General features: G+C 42.4%; 2 protein-coding genes across 4 annotated transcripts in view; both read left to right on the top strand.

Moving 5' to 3' along the window:
* The window catches only part of LOC100706236 (N-acetyllactosaminide alpha-1,3-galactosyltransferase), a 70,762-nt gene that overhangs the window by 42,514 nt on the left and 15,993 nt on the right, over positions 1-12,255 (top strand). The gene's annotated exons all lie outside the window — the stretch shown is intronic.
* The window catches only part of LOC106098913 (alpha-1,3-galactosyltransferase 2-like), a 49,060-nt gene that overhangs the window by 30,073 nt on the left and 6,732 nt on the right, over positions 1-12,255 (top strand). The window contains exon 4 of the mRNA XM_025908686.1: positions 1,770-1,884. Coding sequence (XP_025764471.1) covers positions 1,770-1,884 — 115 coding nt within the window. The remainder of the gene's footprint in view (positions 1-1,769; positions 1,885-12,255) is intronic.

The following is a 12,255-nucleotide window of genomic DNA, read 5'->3' as shown; positions in this document are numbered from 1 at the left end:
GGGCTTCCTGGAGTTCACCTGGCGTCAGTGGCGAATCCAGTGCCATTGCTTGGGTGTCTAATAATTTTGGAAGAGTTATGTTGTCCAGAAACTGATCAATTTCGTTTTTAGATGGGTTTATTTGTGGTGTATATAAAGTTTCATAGAAATCCCTAAAAATTTTGTTTATTTTTTTAAGATCATATATTGTATTCCCAGATAAATCTTTTGCAGCACATATAGTTGTTTTTTCTTTATTGATTTTTAACTGGTTAGCAAGAAATTGTCCGGATTTGTTACCGTGTTCATAATTTTGCAGGCGAAGTCTTTGCACTAAGAATTTAGTCTTCCATCCCATCCATTCGCTTCCGCTTATCCTTTTCAGGGTCGCGGGGGGCGCTGGAGCCTATCCCAGCTGTCATAGGGCAAGAGGCAGGGTACACCCTGGACAGGTCGCCAGTCTGTCGCAGGGCCAACACACAGGGACAGACAACCATTCACGCTCACATTCACACCTAGTGACAATTTGGATTATCCAATTAACCTATCCCCTCAAACTGCATGTCTTTGGACGGTGGGAGGAAGCCGGAGTACCCGGAGAGAACCCACGCAAACACGGGGAGAACATGCAAACTCCACACAGAAAGACCCCGGCCTGATGGTGGAATTGAACTCAGGACCTTCTTGCTGTGCAGCAACAGTGCTAACCACCGTGCCACCGTGCTGCCCGGAATTTAGTCTTTTTATTAATAATTTCATTTAATTCTAGTTTTGTTTTGCGTATTTTGTTTAATATTTCTTGATCTTGGTGTGATACATAGGCTTTTTCTAAGGATTTGATGTTTTTTTCTAGTTCTTGAATATTTTTGTTGTTTTCTTTCTTCTTATGTGATGAGAAAGAGATTATTTTACCTCTCATCACGGCTTTCCCTGCTTCCCAGAGGACAGATGCTGATGTTCCAGGAATGTCATTAAAGTCTAAATATGAAGTCCATTCTTTTTTAAAGTATTTGATAAACTCTTCATCTTTGAGCAGCGATGTATTAAATCTCCAGTTTTTACTTGGTGTGGTATTCTTCTGCATTAGTGTTAAAGATACTAATGCAGAAAAAAAAAAATATTCCCCCTGTTAATGCTAGTGGTACTTTTTGTAAATATCAAGTTTTTAGCCCTTAATTAATATAGCCTATGAACTTGAAAATGAAACTTACTCAAATCATTTGTTGTATGAATTGTGCTGTTATAATTTTTTGGTCTCTTTATTTTGACTACTAGCCTCAGTTCAAAATCACTTTACAAAATAATGCATAGTGTGCTCACTGTTTAGTTAAGTATCTTTTCTTTAAGGGTTGATTCTGTCTACCATCTGCCTTCTTCTCCTTCACTAGGTTATTAGCAGGGAAATGATGGGGCTATCATTCCCACTTACAAGGTAGGAGTGGTCAAATTATATGATAGAGCACTCCATATCCTCAAAATCCCCCATTCTTGCTTAATGTTCAACTATTCTTTTTTTTTTTTTTTTTTTTTTTTCCAATTGAAGGTCTTGTAACTCACCAACCCCACCACACTTGTTTGTTTGTTTGTTTGTCTGTTTGGTTTGGTGTATGTAAGTAAACACATGGAAAGACTCTTCTGCTGTCTGCTGTTGGTCATCCTTGGTTTTGCTTCTTTATATTTAAGGTATGTATTAGCGGCCTCAGTATTTCTTTAGAAGACATATAGAAGTGCACAACAACATAAGCCAGTATGTAACAATTTGTAACAACTTATTATCAATCTTGTGATAGGCATTGTTTTCAATATCAGTTATTTAAGGTACATTGTGCTGATGACAAATCTGTCAGTGGCCAGTGAACCTGAAACAAGACACAAGATTAATTTGGATGACACACTTGACTTTGGGTAAGAGCACTTATTTAGTAATTATAACTTCTCCCTCCCTTGTATTGTTTTTTTTTTTTAAGATAATTGTTGTTGTTTTTTTGAAGATGATGTTTTAGAACTCCAGTGACTTCACTTAACTAACCTTCTGGAAGAAGGTTTCAGGTCAGGTCACCTAGCCATTACTAAAGTTGTTCCACAAGGCTCAAATTTTGGACCTCTTTAATTCACCCTATAATTAACAATATTATCTCTGCCATGCAAAATGTTAATGTACATTTTTATGTGTATAATTTTTATTATTTTAAACATTTTTATTAATTTAAACACATTACCTGCAATGTTAAATCATATTTTAACATTAACTGTAACTCTTACTTACAGCAGGATTATAACTACAAAGTCTACAAATGAAACTAGATTAAAAAAAATATATAAATCTAAATAGCCAATAATATAGTGCTGCTCACATCTTGCAAACATCTGCTTTGCCAGCTGATTGTGCCACTCTGTACATTCGGTACACTTAGAATAAGAATCCAGCTTGTTGGTCTGGTGACTCATACAGGCTGTCCTCCTCACAATCATGGTTTAGAAAATACTTTACAAACCCGAACATTATAGCTTACAGGTGGATTTTCCCGTTTCATTGCAGCTTGCTTTCTATACCAGCACAAGATGGCACCTAAACATGTTTTAAAGACTTTAATTTTAATCACGTATTACTTAAATCCAGCTTCACACAGAGTATCAAATCTATTTCAGTTTTTGAAAATAGGGCTCCAGATACAAAGAGCTGCAGATACAATGAGCAGTCGGCTAACACACCTTAATGAACATAAGCATGCTTGGGGAAGAGAGACGCCATCGTGGGACACTGACCAGCAGTCTCTCTGACGATCCCAGCACAGCCCTGGGTTTAAATACAGTGAACAGAAAAAAAGGGATTACACAGCTGTTTTTTACACCTTTGATTTCCTTCAAATAAAGACTTTACAGTGCCTTATCACCTCTTAACAGAGTCACCCCGATTGCTCTTTGGCCCATTCTCAAAGACAAACCAAATACTTTTCCACCCGTGGAATTCTTTCCCGCTCTGGGGTCAGGCTTTCTTCAAAAAAGTTAAAGCTGAATGCTCCTCCGCTTTCCAAGATAAGACCACCAGGCCCCACCATCTGTTTAACTGTTTGCAATAAAGTGTGAAACTGACAAAACCAGAGGACACAAAGGCACTATTACTAAAACAATGTGACCAATACATCAGTGGAAGAAATTTCAATACAGATGATTGCTATGATAGAAGTGACTAGCATTGGATTTCCACTTAAGTGGGTTTGTCGTGTTTTCCAGTTTTTGATCATACAAGTATACAAGGATTTATTAACAAGTCTAAAACAAATTAAAATCTTGTCATCCTAATATTTCCATCCCTTAAGCACATGATCAACATAACAACCTCTTTGGTGTACACACATGGACAAAATTGCTGGTACAATTTTGAAAGTTTTTCTTTCATTGTCAATGAAAGAAAAACTCACAATGGTCACAGAAGTAACCTTAATCGGACAAAAGTAATAACAAATAAAAATTCTATGAATGTTAACCAATGAAAGTCAGACATTGCTTTTCAACCATGATTCAATTGAATCATTTAAAAAAAGAAACACATGGAACAGGCCTAGACAAAAATGAGGGTACTCCTAGAAAAGACTGAAAATAATGTGACCAAAGGGACATGTTAATTCAAGGTGTGTCTAATAATTAGCATCACGGGTGTCCGAAATCTTGTAATCAGTCAGCCTATATATAAGAGGGCTCCAGGTAGTCACTGTGTTGTTTGGTGACATGGTGTGTACCACACGCAACACGGACCAGAGGAAGCTAAGGAGAGAGTTGTCTCAGGAAATTAGAAAGAAAATCATAGACAAGCATGTTAAAGGTAAAAGCTATAAGACCATCTCCAAGCAGCTATATGTTCCTGTGACTACAATTGCACATATAATTCAGAAATTTAAGATCCATGGGACTGTAGCCAACCTCCCTGGATGTGGCCGCAGGAGGAAAATTGATGACAAATCACGGATAATCTGAATGGTAGCAAAAGAGCCCCGAAAGACTTCTAAAGAGATCCAAGGTAAACTTCATGCTAAAGGAACATCAGCGTCAGATCGCAGCATCTGTCATTGTTTGAGCCAAAGTGGACACATGGGAGACGACCAAGGAGGACACAATTGTTGAAAACAAATCATAAAAAAGCCAATGGAATATGTCAAACTACATGTTGACAACCCACAAAGCTTCTGGGAGAATGTCCTATGGATGGATGAGACAAAAATTGAACTTATTTTCCAAGGCACTTCAGCTCTATGTTCACAGACGTGAAAATAAAGCATATCAAGAAAAGAACACTGTCCCTAATGTGAAACATGGAGGAGGCTCTGTTATGTTCTGGGGCTGCTTTGCTACATCTGGCACAGGGTGTCTTGAATCTGTGAAGGGTACAATGAAATCTCAAGGGTATCAAAGGATTCTAGAGAGAAATGTGTTGGCCAGTGTCAGAAAGCTTGGTCTTAGTTGCAGGTCATGGGTCTTGCAAAGGGACAATGACCCAAAACACACAGCTAAAAGCAACCAAGACTGGCTAAGAGGCCTTCTATGAGCCCTGATCTCAATCCTACTGAGCATCTTTGGAAGGAGCTGAAAGATGCCGTCTGGAAAAGGTGCCCTTCAAACCGGAAACAACTGGAGCAGTTTGCTCATGAGGAGTGGGCCAAAATACTGCTGAGAGGTGCAGAAGTCTCACTGAAAGTTACAGGAATTGTTTGATTGCAGTGATTGCCTCAGAAGGTTGTGCAAAAAATATTAAGTTGTGAGTACCATCATTTTTGTCTGGGCCTCTTCCATGCGTTTGTTTATTTATTTTTTTTAAATAATTCCGTTGAAGCATGGTTGAAAAGCAATGTCTGACTTTCACTGGTTCAGATTAAAGTTATTTCTGTGACCATTGTGAGTTTTTCTCTTGTTGATCAAAGGGTATCAACAATTTTGTCCATGTGTGTAAAAGTTAAGTAGGCCTGAAGCAATTCTAATCTAATCAATTATACTATAATATAACATATGCTTCAGTTTGGCTAGATTTTGAGGTTCTGCTAAAAACAGAAAACCTTTATTATTATTGTTGTTATAACAAGAAATAATATATATATATATATATATATATATTATATATATATATATATATATATATATATATTATATATATATATATATATATATATATATATATATATATATATATATATATATATATATATATAATATATATATATATATATATATATATAAATACCCACCAAAACAGATAAAGAAAGCATGACCGAAACTACAAACCCTTTCCACAGTCCGAACACTAAGGGAATCCAGCCCTCCAGCGGATTATCAGTTCCCGAGTGTTCATGCATGGTTTTAGACAGACTCTTCAGGCCCTCCAGAGCTCGAGTCACTGAGCCATCTGGAGCAGTGTTGTCTGGAATGAAGGTGCAGCACTGATCGCCAAACATGGCACAGACGCCCCCTTTTTCTGCCAACAACATATCAAGGGCCATTCTATTTTGCACACCCATCAATGAGGTCGGACCCACCTGCTCCGCTAACCCCTCCATGGCGTCTCTGGTAAGGTTAGAGAGTCTCAGCACATTATAATGAACATAATTAATTCGGTCTACATTTTTGTTTGGGGTCACTGGAAAGAAAGCAGAAATTATTGGAAGATTTTCAAACCCAGCTGCTATTTGATCTGCAAGTTTATATTCGTTTGGAACTCCCCTGGGCACCTTTATGGAGTCAATCCAGGTCGGTGAATTCATCCTAGGGTCATAGGCGTGTGTTCCCTCAACTTCTCTTTTTACCAAAACATGTCTCTTGCGCCTGGCTGCCAATGTGCGTGTGTTGCACTGTGGAATCGCTTTTACCTGGTTTCCAATTAGCGTAAGTGGCGCTCCTAGTCTCACCATTGCGCACGTCCCCACGCTTCCCAGAGGAACACGAACCAAAAGAGTCTTGTGCCCACAATAATAATACAGCCCGCTTCTAGCCCAGGTTCCAATTAAGGTGGTTGCATCACTTACATTGTTTGTGGTCCTCCCCGTCTGGGTGACAGAACACCAACTCGGGTCGATTTCTCCCACCTTATATTTTACCTTATCTGTGGAAAACTTAAAACACGTATAGTTATCTTTTCTGGGCATAAATGGTCCCACTTTGGTTTGTTTGTCAATTGGGGGAAATAAACTGGACAACACAGTGCAGTTCCCAGTATTCACCCCTTCTCTAGTCATTCGCAACATACAATCGTAGCCCCACTGATCTTCTGGATGCAGCGGTGCAGGCTCTATAAACAACCGCGGTCTAGCGGAAGCACAAGCTACACAGTTAGACACTTTTTGTTCTCTAGCATTTTGAGCCATCCAGTCCAGCCAGATGTTGCTGTCACTGAACCCAGTGGCACGTTCGATTAAATCTTGAGGTTTCAGTCTGCTGTAGTCCACTGACAGGACTCATTTATCCTTTGGTTCCCGTTCCTCTGGTACAGCATTCGACGACCCGTTTCCCTCGTGCCCTGTAAAAGATGTAACAGAGTTTAATGGATTGGTAATCGCGTGTATTCTCATTTCTTCTCTAACTGGCTTTATGGGATTATTCTTTTCTAGGAAATTAACCTTAATTATCCCTTTTGGATCAGCTCCTGCAGTCTCCACACCCAAAACTAAATATACAGGTTTTTTCCGACGCCAATTTCCCAATAACAAAGTCAACGTATTTTTAGATGGACTATAATCTCTTTGAAGTTTTAGCTTGTTCTCTGGTCCTAGTTCTGACGGCTCCCAATTTTCCCCAGTGTAACCTCTTACCTGATTCCAATTCCGACACCAACCGTTATAAGACCGATTTCCCCTTTCGCAATGTGTACTCACTGAATAGTCCCAACAGACCCACACATTATATCCTCTCCAGCTACTGCTTGCTCCCTTACAATTAACAACATCACACAGATCAAACGTAAAGGAAGTTGTGGAACCGTTAACATAGTCCAATTCTAATCCACCATATGTGCTGAGACACTCATCCTTTTTACCTGAGACCTCGCGCTTTGTTCTCACCCACGGTTCGATTTCACTAAACGGTGTCTCGGATGGTGCTGGGCTTGCATGGCCTCCGTGCTCAGACAGTTTGCGTGGGCCGGTCTGCATTGTCATGCAACAAATAAAGCAAAAAACATATAGCTGTGATTAATATCATAACCGACATCAAACATGATACTAAGTAACATCTTAATAGCTTTTCTCTCATCACGGGTTTCTGGTTGTTGTGATGGCATTGTGTTATATAAATTTTGTGTTTTAGCATAAAAGTTCAAATCTCTTTTGTTAAAGCCTTTTTTCCTCAGATACTCAATTTGTTACCGCTCCTTTTCGCTGGCCGCTCCTAGGCTGCTCTTCTTTCTTCGGCCTTCCGGGTAGACTACCGGTCGGCCCATTGCACAGGTGAGAGGATTTATTCTGCCTCTGATTTTCTCCTGTGTTGGGTGGAGATTGATTTTCCCCCACCAAGCTCTCGTGTGCAGCTGCGCACTGCGTCCAGTGGTACCAGGTGTCACCTTTCCCTTTCAGTTGGACCGCTGTAGCTGTCCGGGCGGTTACCTCATATGGACCAGTCCAGCGGGGTTCCCTCCACTTGCGTTTAATGACTTTCAGCCACACCGCCTTTGCGTCTGGGACCTCTCCTTCCTCTGTGGGCCTTTCACAAGTCACCTGTTTTGTGAAACTGGACACAAGCGCTTTTAATTTGTTCCAATAGTCTGTGTGAGACCTGTTCCCTCTTGTGGCCTGCTCCACCGAGACCACCGTCCAAGGTGCCGGAAACTGTCTCCCAGTTAGCAGCTAGTAGGGTGTAAAACCTGTGGATTGATTAACAGAACATCTTATGGTCATCAAAGCAATTGGCAGGGCTGGGACCCAATTTAGCCCCGTTTGTGCGCAGATTTTAGCTAATTTGTTTTTCAAATTTAGATTCATTCTTTCTACTTTCCCTTGAGATTGAGGATGATACACTGTCCCAAATTTGTGCTGAACTCCCAACATTTTCTCCACTTCTGCCAAATCTTGATTTTTGAAATGGGTTCCATTATCTGATCTAATTCTCTTGGGAAACCCATGTCGAGGAATATAATGATTGATTAAACACTTAATCACACTCTTAGCATCCTCCTTTTTTGTAGCCCATGCCTCTGGCCAGCTGGTCAGAGCATCTACACACACCAACAAATACCTCACTCCGCCAGGCCCTGGATCAATCATGTCAGTGAAGTCAATGACAATCTCCTCTCCCGGCCTCTCAGGCATCCGGAACTTACCTGATTCTCGTTTGACCGCTGGCTTGGGATTGTGTGCCCCGCAGATTAAACACATTCTGGCCTTTTCCCTTATCATTTCTCTCAACTCAGGATGCCACCAATGACACAAATTCCTCTCCATCTGTGTTACACCCACGTGGCCAAGCCCGTGGGCCTCACTCACCTTCTGTTTCGCCATTTTGGCTGTTAACACGGGACGCCCGTCTGGCCCCCGCCACAAGCCTCCATCCTGCCAGGCTCCTTTGTTTTGCCACACCCCCTTTTCCTCTGGGGATGCCTCCTCCTGAGCCTGTTTGACTTCCTCAGTCATGTTAGTGGTCACTTCCTCTTCTGCTCTTACCTGTATCATTTGTCTGTCGTTTGTAGCCTGCTGCTTCCTTTGCGGCTTCATCTGCTTTCTGGTTTCTTTTCACCACCATGCTGGTTCCTTGTGAGTGCCCTTTGCATTTTATGATACTCACCTCGTCTGGATCATCCAGGGCCTTCTCCAGTTCCTCCATTTCCTTCTTGTGGCAAATAGGTGCATTGGTTGCTGTTCTGAACCCTGCTCTTTTCCACTGAGCCAGCTCCACATGAGCTGCTCCAAATGCATACGCTGAGTCAGTGTAGATGTTCACTCTCATGTTCTTAGCTAACCTCAGAGCTCAAGTTAGGGCTATCACTTCAGCTCTCTCCACCCTCAGTTATTGGTGGAAGTTGTTTAACCAATGCTTCCAAATCTCTTACTTTGTATGCACGATAGACTGGTTCATTTCTTGAGCCTGCTATTAAAGGCAGGTTAAAACCAGGGTTCAAAAATCACTTTCTTACTCTGCCTCAACTTTCCCTTTCCCTTTGAGCTCTTGAACATGGGCCGTCTCAGTCCTTATTCTTTCTTCACACGTCTTTGTCATGGTCCTGGGTCGGTGACCCAGCGCTTTAAGTTTATTATTATCATTCTTCTAGTTTATTCTGATTTTGTATCTGTTCTTAGGGTTTGAGTTGTGTGTTTCTTTCATTCCTACCTGTGTCTCTCCTTTGTGTTCTGTTCGTGTCCCCAGTTGGTTGTGTAAAACAGTCTGTGAGTTTCCTGTTTTACTTTGTAGGTTTGTGTCTCGTTAGGTCCATCAGTTCCAGCTGTGTCCCCTCCTGTCTGCCATTTCCTAATTACCTGGTGTGTGTATTTATACTGCGTGTCTGCCTGTGCTCCTCGTCGCGTCGTCTGTGTTCATTCCCTATGTTTCTCTACGTCTCCCTGTTCTGCTGTCCTCATCTGCCATCTCTGAGTTTCTCCCGCTGACCTTATGTTCCAGGTTTGTTTGTTAGTTTCACCCAGTTTAGGTTTATGTTCAGTCCTGCCCTCACTTCTGTTATCTTCACTGTAAATAAACCTCCACTCGCATCTCCATCACCGTCTGCATCTTGGGTCCTCATTTATTCATCACACGACTGCTGCCCCAGTCGTGACAGTCTTGTTCTCAGATTTATGCCTGCATTTGGTTCTGACTCGACTCCTCCTCTGTCTCCTTCCTCCTCATCTTCCTCTTCTGCTAATGAAGTCACACCGTCTTCATTCTCCTCTTCTGACATGCCCTTCCTTACTTTCTGCCTTACGACATCCAGCGTCTTCAATACTTCCAATAGCGCACGTGGGGCTTCATGCATACGTCCATGCACTTCTCCTCTCCAGCGTTCCGCCTTAGTCGTTATTTCAGGTCTCGCTGACCTACTGGTTTGGGCCTGCCCTTCTCTTGCTGGTGTTGGCAACTCGTGAAACGTTGGCCGTGCAATTCCGTCCCCGGGTGATGTCATATCCTCCATTTTAGGGGAGGATATGACATTTCCGTTCAGCCTCTCTGCCCTGCCTTGGCTGTCCCACCAGTGACGCTTCGGCCCCTGACATGTCTCTGTTAAGCGAACGGGGAGGCGAGGTTGAGCCTTCATCTGCAGCTGAGGCTATCATTCTCCCTCCCCCACTGTGGGACTGGCCTTCCACTGCCATTGACCCTTCTTCGGGGATAGTTAGGGGTGCACTGGTATATTCAACGTCTGCTACTCCTCCAAGAACCACTCCAGTTTGTCCCTCTGGGCCATGAACTTGTCCCCCTCCAAGGGTCATCACAGGCATGACATATGGTGGTGGTGGGGCACTAGGCGATAATGCGGCCCAAGGATATAGTTTTGGTGTGTGATATCTGTTAGCTTCTTCTGGCCTTGGAGTCAAATCCTTCATTTGGTCCTCTAGCTTCTTATTTTCCTCCTTCAGCTGTTTCAAAGACTCCATTATACTCCCCATGTCTCCTGCTTTTCCCATATCATCCTCCTTCTCTGGTGGAGTCATCTCCACCTCCTCCTTCATCCAAGAAGATGCTCCATTACACAAGAACAGCCACTTACAGCACTTTGCATGCCTTTCCTTTAGATCCTTAATTTCTCTCTTGGCTTTCCAGTTGACTGAACGTCCCTCTGCCTCCTTTTCCAGTTGTTTCAGTTTCTGTTCACATCTCTCTCCTTCTGTTTTGAGCACAATGTTTAGGGCTATTTTATCCTCCAGCCCTTTCTGTTGGGAAGCAATGAGTTTACTTACCTCAGCATCCATAGTTTTACACTCCTTCTCAGCTAATTTTGATGCTCCAGGGGAAGCCAAGCGAATGGCTCTCTTGAGCTGTTCAAGCTGCTCCTTCAGAGGCTTATAGCCCCTAGACCCAGTAGATGTCACACTCGAGCTGTCAGCCATTTCCTGAAACACAAACACAAACACAAAGTGACGTTCCTCGACTCCTCCTGGGTCACCCCGCTACGACTCCCTTTCCGTTTCAGAATTAGTCTCTGACTCCAGCAGTCTCTTTCTCCTCCTCACCTGCTCAGTGACACACACACAGTTAACCCAGCACGTCAGAAACTCACCGTGCGTTTACCAATGTTCACATTCAATCACAGCCCTCCATTCTCCCATATAATTTCATAAAACCACTCGCACTTTATGTTGTCCTCTGTGCACGTTACAGCCACATAAGTCAATTCAACTCAATTCATTCACACAGCACCAAATCGCCACAAAAGTTGCCTCAAGGTGCTATTACACTAGATCACACCATGATAGATACACACCGTGCTCTTGAAAGAGTGAGAGAGCGATAGACCGGTCAAACCCAAACTCCTAAACAATTCACAGTTTCACTCGTTATGTCTCAACACTGGACAACAACACTCCACTCAGTCTCCTTTATTTCAAACACCGTTAACCATCTCAAGCACACAGTCACGAACAGACAATGTCAACCACACGATTTCAAACACACAATTATCTCTTTTTAAATCACTTATTACTTCAGAGCGTCTCAACAAATAACTCCACTACTGTTTATGAAAATATATCAAAGTCGGTCCCGTTTTCTACAGCCTCTACCATAGAGAAAAGAAGCTCAGCCGCCTCTGAGGGTTCCTAAGCGGGGTCGTCCTTATTCATGGCTAGCTCAATCAAACCCTGAAATAAAAGAAAACAACGGTACACAAAGGCATCTGAATCGTCCACCTCTATTTCCGAACACAATGACACCTCATAAGGTGTTTCCCTGTCCTCTGTCTCTCCGTAACAAACACAGTTCACCTCCAGAAGCCCCTCCAGATGTGAAATTTCAATGTGACAAGACGCAAACAAAAGCATCGCTGGGTTTCTATTAGAGATGGACCGATCCGATATTACGTATCGGTATCGGTCCGATACTGACCTAAATTACTGGATCGGATATCGGCGAGAAATAAAAAATGTAATCCGATCCATTAAATATCAAAAAAACACCTCACAAAACTTGCGACAGGGCGTAACTCGGCTCATAACCGTAGCATGTCGGAGCAGTGTGCATCACGTGATAGAGCGGCTGTGTGTATTTGTAGCCTCGCTACCAAACCAGCATTTCATCTCCGAGGAAGTGATCCCAGAGAGAAGTAAAGCAAGTGTGTAAGTTCATCTCTGAATGTTTATAAAGCATTCCCATGTT

The sequence above is a fragment of the Oreochromis niloticus genome, linkage group LG1 (assembly GCF_001858045.2).
Source record: "Oreochromis niloticus isolate F11D_XX linkage group LG1, O_niloticus_UMD_NMBU, whole genome shotgun sequence".
Taxonomy (NCBI): domain Eukaryota; kingdom Metazoa; phylum Chordata; class Actinopteri; order Cichliformes; family Cichlidae; genus Oreochromis; species Oreochromis niloticus.
Note: the sequence above shows the minus strand (reverse complement) of the source record. Positions and strands in the feature narration are given on the sequence as shown.